Below are 19,233 nucleotides of genomic sequence, written 5' to 3'. Positions count from 1 at the left end.
TCTATGACTGCTTTCTGGAGGTTTTTTTCATAAATGGGTGTTGAATTTTGTTGAAAGCTTTCTCTGCATATATTGAGATGATCATATGGTTTTTCTCCTCAGTTTGTTAATATGGTGTATCACATTGATTGACTTGACGTATACTGAAGAATCCTTGCATTCCTGGGATAAACCCCAGTTGATCATGGTGTGTGATCCTTTTAATGTGCTGTTGGAGTCTGTTTGCAAGTATTTTGTTGAGGACTTTTGCATGTATGTTCATCAGTGATATTGGCCTGTAGTTTTCTTTCTTTGTGACATCTTTGTCTGGCTTTGGTATCAGGGTGATGGTGGCCTTGTAGAATGAGTTTGGGAGTGTTCGTACCTCTGCTATATTTTGGAAGAGTTTGGGAAGGATAGGTGTTAGCTCTTCTGTAAATGTTTGATAGAATTCGCCTGTGAAGCTGTCTGGTCCTGGGCTTTTGTTTCTTGGAAGATTTTTGATCACAGTTTTAATTTCAGTGCTTGTGATTGGTCTGTTCATATTTTCTATTTCTTCCTGGTTCAGTCTCAGAAGGTTTTGCTTTTCTAAGAATTTGTCCATTTCTTCCAGGTTGTCCATTTTATTGGCATAGGGTTGCTTGTAGTAATCTCTCATAATCCTTTTTATTTCTTCAGTGTCAGTTGTTACTTCTCCTTTTTCATTTCTAATTCTATTGATTTGACTCTTCTTCCTTTTTTTCTTGATGAGTCTGGCTAATGGTTTATCAATTTTATCTTCTCAAAGAACCAGCTTTTAGTTTTATTGATCTTTGCTATCGTTTCCTTCATTTCTTTTTCATTTATTTCTGATTGGATCTTTATGATTTCTTTCCTTCTGGTAACTTTGGGGTGTTTTTGTTTTTCTTTCTCTAATTGCTTTAGGTGTACGGTTAGGTTGTTTATTTGAGATGTTTCTTCTTTCTTAAGCTAGGCTTGTATTGCTATAAACTTCCCTCTTAGAACTGCTTTTGCTGCATCCCATAGGTTTTGGGTCTTCATTGTCATTTGTTTCTAGGTATTTTTTGATTTACTCTTTGATTTCTTCAGTGATCACTTGGTTATTATATAGTGTATTGTTTAGCCTCCATGTGTTTGTATTTTTTACAGAGTTTTTTCTGTAATTGACATCTAGTCACATAGCGTTGTCGTTGGAAAAGATACTTGATACGATTTCAATTTTCATAAATTTATCAAGGCTTGATTTGTGACCCAAGATATGATCTATCCTGGAGAATGTTCCATGAGCACTTGAGAAGAAAGTGTATTCTGTTGTTTTTGGATGGAATATCCTATAAATATCAATTTAGTACATCTTGTTTAATGTATCATTTAAAGCTTGTGTTTCCTTATTTATTTTCATTTTGGATGATCTGTCCATTGGTGAAAGTGGGGTGTTAAAGTCCCCTACTATGATTGTGTTACTGTTGATTTCACCTTTTATGTCTGTTAGTATTTGCCGTATGTACTGTGGTGCTCCTGTGTTGGGTGCATAAATACTTACAATTGTTATATCTTCTTCTTGGATTGATCCCTTCATCATCATGTAGTGTCCTTCTTTGTCTCTTGTAATAGTCACTGTTTTAAAGTCTATTTTGTCTGATATGAGAATTGCTTCTCTAGCTTTCTTTTGATTTCCGTTTGCATGGAATATCTTTTTCCATCTCCTCACTTTCAGTCTTATGTGTCCCTAGGTCTGAAGTGGGTCTCTTGTAGACAGCATATATATGGGTCTTGTTTTTGTATCCATTCAGCCAGTCTGTGTCTTTTGGTTGGAGCATTTAGTCCATTTACATTTAAGGTCATTATCGATATGTATGTTCCTATTACCATTTTCTTAATTGTTTTGGGCTTGTTATTGTAGGTCATTTCCTTTTCTTGTGCTTCCTGCCTAGAGAAGTTCCTTTAGCATTTGTTGTCAACCTGGTTTGGTGGTGCTAAATTCTCCTAGCTTTTGCTCGTCTGTAAAGGTTTTAATTTCTCTGTCAAATCTGAATGAGATTCTTGCTGCGTATAGTAATCCTGGTTGTAGGTTTTTCCCCTTCATCACTTTAAATATGTCCTGCCAGTCCCTTCTGGCTTGCAGAGTTTCTGCTGAAAGATCAGCTGTTAACCTTATGGGGATTCCCTTGTATGTTATTTTTCCCTTGCTGCTTTTAATATTTTTTCTTTGTATTTAATTTTTGATAGTTTAATTAATATGTGTCTTGGTGTGTTTCTCCTTGGATTTATCCTGTATGGGACTCTCTGTGCTTCCTGGACTTGATTAACTATTTCCTTTCCCATATTAGGGAAGTTTTCAACTATAATCTCTTCAAATATTTTCTCAGTCCCTTTCTTTCTTTTTGTCTTCTTCTTCTGGGACCCCTATAATTTGAATGTTGGTGCATTTAATGTCTCAGAGACCATCTCAGAGACCGTCCTCAATTGTTTTCATTTTTTTTCTTTATTCTGCTCTGCAGTAGTTATTTCTACTATTTTATCTTCCAGGTCACTTATATGTTTTTCTGCCTCAGTTGTTCTGCTATTGATCCCTTCTAGAGAATTTTAATTTCATTTACTGTGTTGTTCATCACTGTTTGTTTTCTCTTTAGTTCTTCTAGGTCCTTGTTAAACGTTTCTTGTATTTTCTCCGTTCTATTTCCAAGATTTTGCATCATCTTTACTATCATTATTCTGAATTCTTTTTCAGGTAGACTGCCTATTTCCTCTTCATTTGTTAGGTCTGCTGGGTTTTTACCTTGCTCCTTCGTTTGTTGTGTGTTTCTCTTTCTTCTGCTTTTGCTTAACTTACTGTGTTTGGGGTCTCCTTTTCGTAGGCTGCAGGTTCGTAGTTCCTGTTGTTTTTGGTGTCTGTCCCCAGTGGCTACGGTTGGTTCAGTGGGTTGTGTCGGCTTCCTGGTAGAGGGGACTGGTGCCTGTGTTCTGGTGTATGAGGCTGGATCTTGCCTTTCTGGTGGGCAGGACCACGTCTGGTGGTGTGTTTTGGGGTGTCTGTAACCTCATCATGATTTTAGGCAGCCTCTCTGCTAATGGGTGGGGTTGTGTTCCTGTCTTGCTAGTTGTTTGGCATAGGGTGTCCAGCACTGTAGCTTGCTGGTCATTGAGTGAAGCTGGGTCTTGGTGTTGAGATGGAGACCTCTGGGAGATTTTCACCATTTGATATTATGTGGAGCTGGGAGGTCTCTTGTGGACCAATGTCCTGAAGTTGGCTCTCTCACCTCAGAGGCACAGCCCTGACACCTGGCTGGAGCACCAAGAGCCTGTCATCCACACGGCTCAGAATAAAAGGGAGAAAAAGAAAGAAAGAGAGAAAGAAAGAAAGATAGAAAGAAAGAAGAAGATAAAATAAAATAAAAAGTTATTAAAATAAAAAAATAATTAAAAATATATTTTTAATGTAATAAAAAGAAAGAAGGAAGAGAGCAACCTAACCAAAACACAAATCCACCAATAATAAGAAGTGCTAAAAACTACACTATATATATAAAAAAAAAAAAAGATGGAGAGACCGAACCCTAGGACAAATGGTAAAAGCAAAGCTGTACAGACAAAATCACACACAGAAGCATACACATACATGCTCACAAAAAGAGGAAAAGGGGAAAAAAAAAATATATCGTTGCTCCCAAAGTCCACCTCCTGAATTTGGGATGATTGGTTGTCTATTCATGTATTCCACAGATGCAGGTACATCAAGTTGATTGTGGAGCTTTAATCCGCTGCTTCTGAGGCTGCTGGGAGAGATTTCCCTTTCTCTTCTTTGTTCTCCCAGGGGCTCAGCTTTGGATTTGGCCCCGCCTCTGTGTGTAGGTCGCCTGAGGGCGTCTGTTCTTTGCTCAGATAGGACGGGGTTAAAGGAGCAGCTGATTCGGGGGCTCTGGCTCACTCAGGCCGCAGGGGAGGGAGGGGCATGGAGTACGGGGCGAGCCTGCGGCGGCAGAGGCCCGCCTTCTCCAGGGGAAGTTGTCCCTGGATCCTGGGACCCTGGCAGTGGCGAGCTGCACAGGCTCCCCGGAAGGGGGTTGTGGATAGTGACCTCTGCTCGCACACAGGCTTCTTGGCCGCGGCAGCAGCGGCCTTAGCGTCTCATGTCTGTCTCTGGGGTCCACGCTTTTAGCCGCGGCTCGCACCCATCTCTGGAGCTCCTTTAAGCAGCGCTCTTAATCCCTCTCCTCACGCACCAGGAAACAAAGAGGGAAGAAAAAGTCTCTTGCCTCTACGGCAGCTCCAGACATCTTCCCGGACTCCCTCCCGTCTAGCCGTGGAGCACTAGCCCCTTCAGGCTGTGTTCAAGCAGCCAACCCCAGTCCCTCCCTGCAATCTGACCGAAGCCCGAGCCTCAGCTCCCAGCCCCGCCCGCCCCGGCGGGTGAGCAGACAAGCCTCTCGGGCTGGTGAGTGCCAGTCGGCACCTATCCTCTGTGTGGGAATCTCTCCGCTTTGCCCTCTGCACCCCTGTTGCTGCGCTCTCCTCCGTGGCTCCGAAGCTTCCCCCCTCCGCCACCCGCAGTTTCCACCCGCGAAGGGGCTTCTAGTGTGTAGAAACCTTTCCTCCTTCACAGCTCCCTCCCGCTGGTGCAGGTCCCATTCCTATTCATGTCTCTCTTTTTTCTTTTGCCCTACCCAGGTACGTGGGGAGTTTCTTGCCTTTTGGGAGGTCTGAGGTCTTCTGCCAGCATTCAGTAGGTGTTCTGTAGGAGTTGTTCCACATGTAGATTTATTTCTGATGTATTTGTGGGGAGGAAGGTGATCTCCACGTCTTACTCTTCTGCCATCTTGAAGCTCTTCCCTTCATCATAATTTTGTGTTCCATTGGTTCAGACTGAAAAATAGTAACTGCTTTTTGTCTTCTGTAATCTCAATACAATTTAGCTTAAAAGAGAAGAATATATAAGAATCAAGAGGGAAGCTGAAGAAGCCGAAATCCAAAAAATGAAGGCAGTTCAGAGACAAAAGGTAAGACATTGGAGAGAATGGTGAGTCAGCATTTACTGAGGGCTTCTGATGTGCCAGGTTGTCTCCTAGACACTGTTTATATACGAAGTGTTTAATCCTCACAAGAGCCTATGAAGTGTATAATATTCTTATTACCCAAGTTTGCAAATGAAACTGACAGTGGTTTAGATAACTTGCCCAAGGACTCGTAGCCAGTAAATAGAAGTAGGGTTTGAATCCAGTCTGACTGATCTCAGAGCTAGAGTTCTTTGTCATCACACTCTCTCGCCTCCCAGGTAAGTGATCAAAGGAGTAGCTGTGTATTTGGCCGGAAGTCATAGCAGTTAGTAGCAATGGCCACCAGTGGTACACCATCATATTTATATCCAAATATTGAATTTTCCAGGGTGAGTGTTAAATAGGTGAACATACCTCTCTCACTGATAAAGAAAAAGCATGCATTTACATTTCAGCATTAGTGATATCTATTTCAAACCTCAAACTAATGTTTTTAGTTTTGATACTCTTTCTGGGGCTTGGGGGGAAAAATCTCTTAAAAATGCTCATCTGCTAGAGAAGGAAGAATGTACTGTTCTTCTATCCCCATTACCCCCCCTCCTGCTCCCATCCCCCACAAAGTCCTAAGCTGTAGTAGGTTTTAAGTGTTGGAGGTCTGGGGGCAAGAGGTTGACTCATGATACCTTTGACCAAGTATGACATCTGCTGCAGGTTTAAGTCATGAAAACACAATTCTTTTTCTTGCTGTCTGTATCTCTCTTCATCCTTCTCTTTCTTTTTTTCCTCTTAAAGATTGAGTGTTGGTCAAAATTTAAACCTGGTTACCAAGCAATAGATATTTTTACTAGAGTTAATGAAGCCCAAAGCTGATGGCTTGTGGAATGTGCAAGAGTGTTAGTCTTTTCTTTCCCCGAGGAGCTCTCTACCTGGCTGGGGAGCAAACTAAGTCTTTCTTGCAAGGTGTCCTGTTGTGCTGTGCGACCTTGGACAGGCCCCTACCCCTCTCTGAACTATTCCTGTAAAATGAGTCTGTAAGCCCCACCTCCTTGTCTCTAGGCTGGGAACATGTGTAGATGTAGCGATGCTACATCTGTAGAGATGCTACATCTGTAAAGATGTAGGCTCTGGGGTAGAGATAAGACTGGACTTATACATGAGGAATTGAAATGCTGGAGGTATTAAAAAAAAAAGAGTATAGGCACTTTGTTTACTAAATTTGACTCAGCAGTTCACTTCCAAGTCATCAGCTATTATACCTTCATTGAAAAAATTCTCATAATAACTTTTCAAAGCCTGTCTTTCTCTCTCTTTCTACCTTTCTATTCCTCACTCTTTTCCATTCAACCCCACCCCTGCCCCATTTTTTCCTGCAAAGGAAGGTTCACACTTCAGTCTCGTGATTGTAGAGAAGGTATTCTCTTTATATGGCATAATCATTCTGTATTTCAGGTGCAACTAAGAAAGTCATCAAATTTAATTAAGGGGCTTGCAGATCCTAAAGAATTGTGTTGTAGACTCTTATCCTAAAAGTGATTTATTAGTTGTCATTTAATACCCATAATTAGCTGGCTTGTGGGTCATTTATAGCTCATTTTTTCTTTGGTCAAATTATGTGTACTATTCAGAAATGTTAGTGGCTGAAACAGTTTTCTTTAACATTGAGTAAAAGCAGCATTCCCTCCCTTTCCAAGTTATACTGTAACACCAGATGTACAGCAATCATTAACTACAGAAATCTTAACTGGGTTGGCTTTTCTAACCTGACAAGTGTAATGATTATTGGTATAAATTTGTCCAAAAGTGAGAGGTAGGGAGAGGGAGTTGCTACGTATAGATCCATCCCATTCACAATGTGGTCCTTGAACCAGCAGCCTTGATATCACTTATTAGACATATAGAATCTCAAATCCCACCCCAGACCTTCTGAAACAGAACCTGCATTTTAACAAGCTCCCCAGGTGATTCTTGTACACATACCGGCTTGAGGAGCATTAATCTAAATTGCCTTACAAGAGAAGCAGCAGCCCACTCTGGTCCTTCCACAGCTTGATTTCTCTGGCTAATTGGCCCGGACTGCCACCCTGACCTAGCTCTCCCTGTTGTATATAAATCTGTTGCCTTTCATACTAGATGTGAGCCCATTTAATAGCTTGTGTCAGATAAAAGAAAAACGGACGTTAGCCACCTAGAAGTAGCGTACTTCACATTGCCAGTGTGAAAATGGCCAAGGGAAGCGATAATGGCTGTGCTCATGGAACATTTATTCCTTAAAATGCACAGCAAACACACACATGGACACCAGCTTACAAAACACCACTGTCCCCCTCAGGCAAATATCTGCTGTCCAGGAGCTATAAGCCAAGTCGAATCCAAGAGCCTGTTGCCACCCGAGAACCTCTAACTTGGCCTCTTGATCGTAATCCCCCTTGACCTTCAGTTTGTCCTCTCCCAGGAGGGGTCACCAGGGAACACTGGGTCTCTTTCTGATTGGTCACCACCTGTGTGTGGGTGAGGAGAGTAAACTGTACTCCCTGCCAGCACATATGGGTCCTTAATACGCACAGAGGTATGAAAGGCAGCCAGCTCTTTAGCCTCTGACCGTGTCAATGGGATCCAGGAAGAGTTAACCCTGTGGGTTAAGGGGAACTTTGGAGAGGGCACCGGGATGCTTCAGTTAAACTTGTATTCCCTACATTAGAGTATGTTGATGTTACGTATTCTTCCAGTGGTGTACTGGGGCCTCCTTGTCCTGGCTCATGAGAGTGGATTGTTCTGTTTTGTGGGCTAGCCGACTTCATGTTGGTAGACTGAAACTGAGCATGAGGAGTATTTTCACCACAGAAATCGGTAAATGCTGCAAATCAACCTCCCCTCCTCCTCCCTGCTAGAGCTGGTTGGTAAGCTTATCAGCATGCCACTGCTTTGCCCCGAAAGGAAAGAGGTCCTCCTTTCACTGCCTCTGCCCCCGGCCCTGCCGCATTCCCAAACCAAGCTTCAGAGGGCTTGGCAGCGAGGGCAAGGATTTTATGAATTATCCGGCACATTATGTGTCTGATACTTACCGATTTAAAAATAGATTACGACCCATGTGGTAGGCAGAAAAATGCCCCCTCTCCTCCTCTTCCACATTCTAATCCCTGGAACCTAGGGAGATGTTCTGTCACATGGCAAAGGGGAGCTAAGTTTGCTAATCAACTTACTTTCAAGTAGAGAGAGTGTATCCTGCATTATTCAGGTGGGTCCAGTGTTATCATAAGGGTCCTTAACTTGGAAGAGGGAGAGAGACGATTGAGAGCATGAAGAGATAGAGAAGTAGAAAGACAGTCTGCCATTGTTGGCTTGAAGCAGAGAAAAGCCATTGGATAAAAGAGACTAAACCTATGGGTAGCAGCTACAAAACCATAACTATGGTACCCCTAACTTCTACACTGAACAAATAGATGACTGACATCTTAGGATAGCAGAGCATGCAAACAGAAGATGTGATTCTGGAAATAGAGTCCTTATTGTAGGGGTAGAAAGAAGTAAAGACCCTGCTGTAGTCTTTGGAGGGGACTTATATTGCTAGCTACCTAAAAGCCTTGTGGACATAACAGCTGCTACTGGTACTGGAGTCTGCCAGTTTCCCTCAACATCAATATATTATTTTAGCCCCGTTAGACCCGTTTTGGACTTCTGACCGCCAGAACTGTAAGATTATTAACAAATTTATGTTGTTTTAAGCTATTAAGTTCATGGTTGTTATAGCAGCAATAGAAAACTAATACAACTCATGTGGTTTTATAGTGTTAATTTCTCTTCCTGGAGATCTGTATGGCAGAGTAATAATTTGATTTTTTTCCAGACTTTCATAATGCCCACAAACTTAAAAAATAAAAATCTCCAATTCCATGTCAAAGACCCTCCCTACCTCCTGGATTCATCTTATTCTGCCTTTGATCCTCATATGTTTGAAATCATATTATATAGGGCTATATAGTTTACAAATTCTTTTATTTGATTCTCCCAACCTCTTAGGGCATTATAACCTCAGAAAGGGCAAGAAATCAGCTAGGGATCTGAGTGGCAAACGAAGCCTTTCCTTGTTCTTTCCAGTAAACTATAAAGTCATAAAGCTGATGAAGTTATTTGGAGCCCTGGAGGTCACGGTGTATTACGTAGGCACTGAGAAGCATCATTAGTTCGTTTTAATGTTATAAAATGAAGTAGGAACTACTTTGTACCTACTTCATTTCCTATTAGCATAGAAAACAAGGTATGCATATTAGATGCAGAGATGCATCCATATACATGTTTTTTTAGAAAAATCAATTAATTAATTTTTGGCTGTGTTGGGTCTTTGTTGCTGTGCGCAGGCTTTCTCTAGTTGCAGCGAGCGGGGCTACTCTTCATTGTGGTTTGCGGGCTTCTCATTGTGGTGACTTCTCTTGTTGTGGAGCACGGCTCTAGGCGCATGGGCTTCAGTAGCTGTGGCTCATGGGCTTAGTAGTTGTGGCTCTATAGTGCGGGCTCAGTAGTTGTGGTGCACGGGCTTAGTTGCTCCGTGGCATGTGGGATCTTCCCGGACCAGGGCTCGAACCCATGTCCCCTGCATTGGCAGGCGGATTCTTAACCACTGCACCACCAGGAAAGCCCCATATACATGTTTTTAAGAAATCACACTTGTTGCTTATTTCTAGGAAACAAGTACTAGCGAGGGCTAATGGTTTAGGAATGTTTTAGGAATAAAATTCAACATCAAGGAAATTATTTCAATATTGTTTTTATAAACTGGGAAAAGTTTCCATTTCTGAAAACTTTCAAGGAACAAAACAAAACTTTCAAGTATTTCCCAGAAATATGGTTCCTACATCATGTATTTCTTTGTGGATGAACTGGTGTGGGCATTAAGCCTCTGGTTGTTGGAATGCAGTAGGGTCCCATTAATTAATATCATAATTTTGGGATGTTAATGGTATCTCTGAAATGCAAATGTAGTACTAAAAGGGTAAGCTAGGGCTTCCCTGGTGGCGCAGTGGTTGAGAGTCCGCCTGCCGATGCAGGGGACACGGGTTTGCGCCCTGGTCCGGGAAGATCCCACATGCCGCGGAGCGGCTGGGCCCGTGAGCCATGGCCGCTGAGCCTGCGCGTCTGGAGCCTGTGCTCCGCAATGGGAGAGGCCACAACAGTGAGAGGCCCGCGTACCGCAAAAAAAAAAAAAAAAAAAAAAAGGTAAGCTGTAAGCTTCTTTATGTTTCACTTTCCTTAGCCGTAAAATGGGTATAATAATATAATATAAAGGATACAATAGGTGCAAATCTTTTGGTACAATGGGTAGCGCTCAGTAAGCAGTGAAGAAGGGTGCCCTGACCTAATTGTACATGTGAAGAAGTGCCCTAATTCATTTGACTCTACTGTTATATCAACCTCTTGTGTGGAACGCAGAGAGGATTTTTATTTTACACACGAATTGGATTGGTTTAATTTATTTCTAAATAAAATAAACCCACATGAACTGGGTTGCTGGAGAAAAAACACACTGGCTCTTCCTGTCACACGACATTGCTGGGCTTCCCTCCTGGCTGGGTCTTTAACAATTCCTAGTGCACAGCACTTTCCTTTGCAGTCTAGGCTCATCTCTAATTACCGACATCTTCCTCCTTTCACATTCTTCTTATTGTCACCTTTCGTTTTCAGCACATGACCTCATTTCCCACCTTCTAGTGAATAAAGACCACAAGGCTGGAAGTACCTATATTTTTCTGTTTCCTTACTCTTCCTTTGCTGTTTCTGCCCCCGTCTCATCTCAGCAGGAATAAGAAAGTGCTCTCCCTTCTTGCTATGATGGATTCTCCCACCTGTGCTTCCCATCCCATCTTTCCTCCATCTCCCCGGGAACATTGCTGCTCCATCCGTTAACCCTCCTTTTCTCCTGTAGCTTTCTTTTTTTTGCGGTACGCGGGCCTCTCACTGTTGTGGTCTCTCCCGCTGCGGAGCACAGGCTCCGGACGCGCAGGCTCAGCGGCCATGGCTCATGGGCCATGTGGGATCTTCCTGGACCGGGGCACGAACCCGTGTCCCCTGCATCGGCAGGCGGACTCTCAACCACTGCGCCACCAGGGAAGCCCTCTCCTGTAGCTTTCTTGTTGTTTCTGTTTTTCTCTCTTGGGGTATAATCATACTGAAATCTCACATCTTAAAAACAAAGTGCCTCTGTTCTGGTTTGCTTTCAACTCCTCCCTCCCAAGCATCACAGCTCAGCTTCTTGAAAGCCTTTTCTACCCCATTGGGTTCCTACATGCCAGTATGTAGACTGACACCTTATCAATCACCTGAACCAAAAAAAAAAAAAAAAAAAAAATCTCTGTTTTAAACAAAGTTCCCCAGGTGATGCTGAGCTCAGCTAGCTTAGAAACTTACCTTCTTTGCGTCCTCGCCTTCACGTGTTTCTTGGTGGGCTGAGTTTGACTTCTGTCTCTAGTAATTCATTGGTATTTATCTAGCCAAGAATCACTAATGAGCTCTTAGTTGAAAAACCCAGTGGAGACTCTTCAGTTCCTAACTTATCTAAACTGTTTGCAATATTGTAACTATTTAAATAGTATTTTGTCCTTCAAATTCTACCCCTCTGGATTTCGTCCGGATCCTTTTCCTCTGCTTGTTTTTCTGCTATTGATGTTCTATCCAGGTCCCATCCATTCATCTTCTCTCATTTCCCTGTGCCTGTGCCACCATATTCTTAGGTGAAAGCCCCCGCATTTCCACGTCTGTGGATTTCGCTTGTGCTGATGATTTCTGAAATCCACATCTCCAGACCATATTCTTGAATCCCAGAACCATATATTTTACTTGATAATGCTTGATTATGCTTGATAATCCTTTCTAGATGTGCCACAGTGTATCTCAAATCCAGTAGGTTCAAAACTGACCTCATATTCATTCTGATGCTCTTAAATGATAGTCACCAGTAATCTTCCCCCCTTTTTTGACTCATTCTATATTAATATAGCCTACCTCCTACTATTTCTTTTTACTCTCTTATTTCTGTCCCCCACGTTTTTCTAGAATTCGTCCTTTCTTTTCTATCCCTGTTGTCTTAATTTGGGACTCATAATTTATGGCCTGGATTACTGTGAGAAGCACACCATTGGTTTTTATATTTGTGGTCCTTTCTGCAGCTTCTCCTTCGTGTTGCTTTCAGGGTGAGCAGCTTACTATCCTGCTTAAAATAACAGAATGGCTCATCATTGCCTTTAATGAAGTCCAAACTCCTTTACTTGGCATATGAATTTCTTTCTAATTGCCTCTTCCTACTTTCTCAACCTTGTCCTCCACGCATCTCCCTACATACCCCTTTGAATTTATCCACAAGCTTCTTGGGGTTTCCTGAACTGGCATATTCTCTTGTGCCTTTCTATATTGAAAATATTGTATGTTATAGGAATGCCCTTTTCCTATTCAGGGCCACTACTATCCCATCATTGCCTTTGTGCAAATTAGAAACAGATTCTTCATCCAGGCAGTCAGTTCTGTGGGTGCTCAGATTGGTGACAGATGGTACTTTTGTGAGAAATAGAAGAAGACACCTCTGCTGTGCTGAAACACCCCATGCTGGGATGCAAGCCTTGGTAAGCTGAATGCTGCCTCTATTTCAGCCTTTTTAACCTCTCTGCTAGGCCTCTGGGCAGTAAGAAACCATACAGTGGAGTGCAGTAGCCTTGCTCCCATCACCTCCTTTTCCTCCTGGAAAGTTCTTGCTTAAGATCGGTCTCTATCTAGAATTTCTACCTCTCATTAGACCCATGGTTCTTATCCTTTTATTTGGCCATCAGCCCCTAGGGAAATCTGAAGAAAGCTATGGACTCACGCTCCATAAAAATGAGCATACTCCTATCAGACAGTTTATTCATGAACCCGAGGTTAGAAGCCATATTCCAAATGTTATTCAAATTTTGGCTAACCTTAACCCTAACCCTAACCCAGGATGGGGTCTCCCCACACAGAAGGCACTGAATGAATGTCTGTGGAACTGTTGAAAGCATTTCCCCATTGCCCACTTCTGTGCTTTTTCTTTGTATTCATATTACATACTTGCAAACCTCTATTCCCTAATATATTTTACACACTGCCATCATGGCTTTCTTGTCTGTGTTCCCAGCTAGCTTCTGAAATTTTCCAGAGTAGGCACTGCTCTGCTTTTATTCCCAGCATCTAACAGAACATAGTACTGAGCATATAATAGGCATTTGATAAATGTTTGTCGAATACGTGAGATTCAGTGATATTAAATGATTTGTTTGGGGTCACTCAGTGATGGTGGACCTAGAATTCATTCCATATTTTTTTTTCTGGACCTCATGTTCTTAGATCTTTTATATTATGTATTTGTATAAGTATGGTTGGGTGATTCCTTAACTCACTGTTAAATGGAAAGAAATAAGTAGTCTGACTAAATCTAAGTATTTGGATTAGTGTATTAAAACAGCTACCACAGTGGTAGGTATGGAAGACTTAAATACTCCAGTATTTTGCAAAATACTTCTCCATCAACTCTTGAGGGATAAACAGACCTTTGTTGGATAGAATTTAGCTACTGAGTAACTTTTTGTAAGTTGAGTCCAATGATGATCTATTAGTGAAGAGATGAAAATCCATGTTCCAATTTCTGACCTTGCTAAAGGAACCCAGCCCTGATCTTCTCACTGTTCTCTAAGTAGCATTCCTAATCCTGGTTTAATCAATACCTACTGCTTGCTTGCCTGCTGTCTTTTACCTCCCGGCCCCCTTTTCTTCCCCCAGAGATGTGGGGAACTCATCACAATTGACTACTTTTGGTCTCATGAGTCAGGATTTTTTTCTAGATTGAGATCATGTTTGTTCAGTTGTACAACTTTCTGTTAGTTTGCTTCTTACAACTGTGATTCATTAATAATCCAATTGCCTTGTATTATAATTGAATTACAATTGAATTGTATTACAGTTCTCTTTGGATTGTAGTAAATTTCCTTTATGTTTTTTCTGAAACTGAAATCATCCATTTTACCTTTCAAAATGGGATGAGTAAATAGTTCTGTGTGAATGAAGACTTTCATGGAAATGAACAATATGAACAGTTTTTTCCTCTCTTTGGAAGATGGAGCTAAACTTACGTTCGAGTTTGGAAGTGACGATTTCTATTATTTCCCTTTTCACAGGTCTTCCTAAGGGACAAGTCCATTTTTTTTTTTTAAAAGCAAATAATCCAGCTGCTTGACTTCTCCCTTGGATTCAATGAAAACTTCAAGTCTCTCCTGTGTTGTAGAACTTGTTTCAACTCCCCATTAAATTTGTTGTCTAGGAAGTCTACTTGTTTTTCATAGGCAAATTAAAAAAAATGCAAGTTGTATCATAGTAAAAAAAACACAAGTGTTTCTGGGTTATTAAGTTGGATTAAAATATGCCAGAGCCATGGTGACAGTAATATCAAATGTGAAGTTCTTTAGACTCTCCAAACAACTAATTTAAAAAATGAGAGGATTCTTCTATTCAAGTAGATGGCGTTTTTTGGACATTTGCTGTTCAGTCTCTCAACAGCTTTAAGTATCTCATTCTAAGTCAGAAGGGAATTGAATTGGCTTATTGAAAATCTTTTCCTGAATGCTTTATTGTAATGTGGAGATATATATGTAGTATCAACTATTTAACCATTTATATATATATATATATACATATTTTGTATCATCTATTTAATCATTTATTATAATTTTATTTCATTATTTATAATTTTATTTAAAATTATTATTATAATTTTAATTTAACATGATTGGTGTGGAAATTTCATGTTTTCCTTAGAACATTTTGAAAACACTGCTTAAGATATAAATGTTGCTATCATCTGAGCTAAGGTAAAAATGTGAAATACTGATTCTGTGATTATACCAATCAAGTTGGGAGAGGGGAGCCATGGAAAGAACTTGGAGCCCCTGGCTTTCAGGGTAGGGCACATGGGTTGTGAGACGGTTATCACCTTGGAAGCCCTGATAGGTACCACTTTGGACTACTGAGGCCACTTGAGCCTAAAGATTTTGGACCTTGGGTAACTTTAACATCATGATTCTGCTTAAAGCTTTCCTAATAGATTACATTTTGATACTTGAAATTTCAGAGCAGTAAACTAGAGGAGAAAGAGAGACTTCAAGAAAACCTCAGAAGAGAAGCTTTTAGAGAACATCAGCAATGGTAAGTTTATATTTTCAGAACTTTGTACCTTTTATAGACATATTATTCATTGTGCTTTTAAATTCTAGGTGATAGTAACTATTCAAAACATCTGGTGTTGGATTGTTGACTATTAATTATGTAATTGAACTCTAGAAGTGAGGTTCTAAGTTTGGAGATATCTATACTCATTAAAGTATTCTTTAATAGTCAACAGATTAGAAAGAATACTGCCAAATTTGAGAAATTCCCCATTCTAAATAACTTGGAGGGCTTGCTTTTTGGTGATCCAGGTTACTTTTGATTATGAAGACTTCCAAAACACCAATATAAGGAAGATGTTGTTTGAAAGAAGTACGCAAGCAGAATCTAAACTAACTAGGGATTTACCTAATGGACTGAGGACTTATATTATTGTAAACAAGAATTGAGAAGTAATTTCACAATTATCAGCAAAGCTCCCAATTGGTGGTCATACATCAAAGTACTTTTTCCAGTATGACTTGTGAATTACAGCAGCTAACATGTATAGGGCAACTACTATGTGCTTTATAATGTAGATAATCTACTCTCTTATACAAGCTTTAAAGATAAGTTTGCGTTCAGCTCTAAGTAGCTAGGTTACTTGCACACTGCTTAAAAGAATAGACAAAGCCAAAGAACCATATTTCTTTCCCTAGGTTAATTCCAAATGTGGTAGAATTAAAACCAAGCAGATTTGGGTTCAAAATCCTAGCTCCATTCTCCAGCTGTGACGTTGGACAAACTACTAAACCTCTTTAAAGCATAGTTTTTCTAAAAAAAATTAGGGTTGGTAATATCTCTCCCATCGGCCATTTGTAAGGATTAAATAAAGTATCTTATATAGGGCTTCCCTGGTGGTGCAGTGGTTAAGAATCCACCTGCCAATGCAGGGTACATGGGTTTGAGCCCTGGTCCGGGAAGATACCACATGCCGTGGAGCAACTAAGCCTGTGCGCCACAACTACTGAGTCTGTGCTCTAGAGCCCGCGAGCCACGATTACTGAGCCCGCATGCCGCAACTACTGAAGCCTGCGGCCCTAGAGCCCGTGCTCTGCAACAAGAGAAGCCACCACCATGAGAAGCCCATGTACCGCAACGAAGACCCAACGCAGCCAAAAATAAATATAAATAAAATAAATAAATTTATTTTAAAAATCTTATAAAGGGCTTCCCTGGTGGTGCAGTGGTTGGGAGTCCGCCTGCCGATGCAGGGGACACGGGTTTGTGCCCCGGTCCGGGAGGGTCCCGCATGCCGCGGAGCGGCTGGGCCCGTGACCCATGGCTGCTGGGCCTGCGCATCCGGAGCCTGTGCTCCGCAACGGGAGAGGCCACAGCGGTGAGAGGCCTGTGTACCACAAAAAAAAAAAAAAATCTTATAAAAAATTTATTTAAAAAAATGGTATATAAGTGACTGAATTTCATGGGGACTTGATATGTAACTTCTTACAGAGGTTCTTGTTGAATGGGATTGGACAGCTTATTTTCTAGAGACTGTTTAGAGATTTCTGGTTCCACCAGAACTAGTCATTGGTCTCCCACTTTCTGATGGACTGTACTGACTGCCTCCTCTTATCTCTTCCCGTCGTTACACCTCATTTGTAGAATTTAAGATCATTTTAATGTTGGGGTGAGCATATGTGACACCCTAAAGTGTGTCCCTCCTCCAAGTACAGCATCCTCTGGTTTTCTCATTCTGCTGAGATTCTCCTGCCTCTACTGTCAGCAACAGCTCCTTGCTTTAAGACTCAGAGGTTGGAATGTAAAAGAAGTTTCTCAGCACTTCACTTTGCCCATTAGCAAGTGGGGTACCTGGCCTCCGCTACCCAGACCAGGAAAAGAGTGGGAGATAGAATGGGGTTGGGTAGAAATGCTAATGAATGATGTTATCTTTCCCCACTTTTGTTCTAAGGCAGACATGGGGGTAAGGAAGCTGGTGTGAAGCTAAACACCAGGAGAAGTTGGCTGTCTTAGAGAGAGATACAGGGCGGCAGGCAATAGATTAAGGGTTAAGGTATTATTGCCCCACCCTTCTTTGGTAGAGAATGGATGAGAGTTGATTTCTCGGCCAATCAGAGGAGTTGAATGCCCCCAGATGCCATGGGGGCATTTGTAGTCTGGAGACGCAATAAGAACAAATGTATTTATCTTGTGGCATCCTTGTTTACACTGGAAAATGGAAGACCTGCTTACCAATGAGGGGTCTCAGGTACAGGACTGGGAAGTGGAACAAGTCCATCCTCTGGGGAGTTTTAAACATGATAAAGTGAAGGATGAGAGATTCTTGGAGTTTTAAAGGATGTGGGAGATTGTGTCATCAAACCTTTTTTTCTAGTCCTCCAGCTTTTTGAGTTTGTGTTTTACTGAATACTAGAGATCATCCTTTTTCTGTAAAGAAAGAAGAGTTCTACCCTCAGGCACCTCACACACTATCAGTGGAGCTGAATTCAATTACACGCACATTTCACTCTTGATCTTTCTTCTGCTTATCATAAAAGTCCCAGTTAACCAAGAAAAAGAGAAGTTGGCTAAAAATGAGAAGTATCTCAAATTGATTGTTAAAGCCTATTGAGAAACACAAGAAGAAGTATATGTGTGTGTTTTTTAAATGTATTTTGTTTTGAAGTACTTTTGATATTAAAAGACCAATAGCTAATGAAATAAATGACCATTATATAGCTAGAAATATGAAAGAAACTTCTTGTATAAGATGGATCCTTATAACAAGCCTTTATCATATTTTCTTAGAATCAATTTATGGTGGAAGAATTGTATAGGAGAGCTATTAGAAATTTTTTTTAACATCTTTATTGGAGTATAATTGCTTTACAATGGTGTTAGTTTCTGCTGTTTAACACTTAATTTTAATTTATTTATTTATTTTTGGCTGCGTTGGGTCTCTGTTGCTGCGTGCAGGCTTTCCCTAGTTGCAGTGAGCAGGAGCTATACTCTTCACTGCGGTGTGCGGGCTTCTCATTGTGGTGGCTTCTCTTGTTGTGGAGCATGGGTTCTAGGCTCGCGGGCTCAGTAGTTGTGGCTCGCGGGCTCTAGAGTGCAGGCTCAGTAGTTGTGGCTCATGGGCTTAGTTGCTCCGCAGCATGTGGGATCTTCCTGGACCAGGGCTCAAACCCGTGTCCCCTGCATTAGCAGGCAGATTCTTAACCACTGTGCCACCAGGGCGGTCCGAGAGCTCTTAGAATTTTAACAGCACAAAGTTTTCACTAGACCAACCTGGCTGTTCCCTATTCCATCCCCTTCACCAAAAAATTAGATTCTCCTGAAGCTGTCAAACTAAGGATCACAGAATGGAAACACAAATGAGGAATTCTTTCAATGCTGTGATATGTGTGTTTCAAATAGCAGACTAGGAGTGGTGTTCTTTGTTTTGTTTTGTTTTCTGTAGAGAAGGGCAACCATGGACTTGAGCAGACTGTAAATCCAAGTTGCTGGAGAAAAAGCTCATGATATCATCCTGGGGCACCACCATGAGAATCTTAATGTATTCTTTCTTACCACCTTGTTCCTGACTTCATTCATTTGCTTCTGATTATTTTTAGTGTTGTCAATTATTTAGCTAACAGGCAGAAAACTAGGCTTTTATTGACATCCAGAGGGACTCTCCTGAGTGTAATAGTGAAAGCAGTTTATTGAATGCCTGTGGGGTTGCTTTCTAATTGTACGCATTAATCTGCCCAAGCAAGCTGGCTGAAAATACACAAGCAGATTGCATGTGCAGATGGAGCACACGGGATGGTTTTTATGAAAAGACCTCTGGAATGTACTTCTGCAGTACTGTCTTTTCCTTAAAAATCAAATGACTGTGACTATTTCAATTGGCGGCTGAGAACAGACCAGATTAATGGTGCATTAAGTCTGCTACTCTGGCTGGGGACAGACTCGAATTTCACAGTGTAGAGTTAGTTCTAGGATTCTTTTTTTTTTTTTTTTGCGGTACGCGGGCTTCCCACTGCCGTGGCCTCTCCCGTTGCGGAGCACAGGCTCTGAGACCATGGCTCACAGGCCCAGCCGCTCTGCGGCACGCGGGATCTTCCCGGACTGGGGC

General features: G+C 41.4%; 1 protein-coding gene and 1 long non-coding RNA gene across 5 annotated transcripts in view; one reads left to right on the top strand and one right to left on the bottom strand.

The window, feature by feature from the left end:
• Positions 1–19,233, top strand: part of EPSTI1 (epithelial stromal interaction 1) — a 98,141-nt gene that overhangs the window by 26,896 nt on the left and 52,012 nt on the right. For all 3 annotated transcript variants that reach the window (XM_067712869.1, XM_067712870.1, XM_067712868.1), the window contains exons 5-6: positions 4,893–4,976; positions 15,097–15,170. In XM_067712869.1, coding sequence (XP_067568970.1) covers positions 4,893–4,976; positions 15,097–15,170 — 158 coding nt within the window. The remainder of the gene's footprint in view (positions 1–4,892; positions 4,977–15,096; positions 15,171–19,233) is intronic.
• Positions 4,318–19,233, bottom strand: part of LOC137210857 (uncharacterized) — a 74,455-nt gene continuing 59,539 nt past the window's right edge. For both annotated transcript variants that reach the window (XR_010936750.1, XR_010936752.1), the window contains one exon: positions 4,318–4,842. This is a non-coding gene — a long non-coding RNA (uncharacterized lncRNA). The remainder of the gene's footprint in view (positions 4,843–19,233) is intronic.

This window comes from Pseudorca crassidens, chromosome 18 (genome assembly GCF_039906515.1).
Source record: "Pseudorca crassidens isolate mPseCra1 chromosome 18, mPseCra1.hap1, whole genome shotgun sequence".
Taxonomy (NCBI): domain Eukaryota; kingdom Metazoa; phylum Chordata; class Mammalia; order Artiodactyla; family Delphinidae; genus Pseudorca; species Pseudorca crassidens.
Note: the sequence above shows the minus strand (reverse complement) of the source record. Positions and strands in the feature narration are given on the sequence as shown.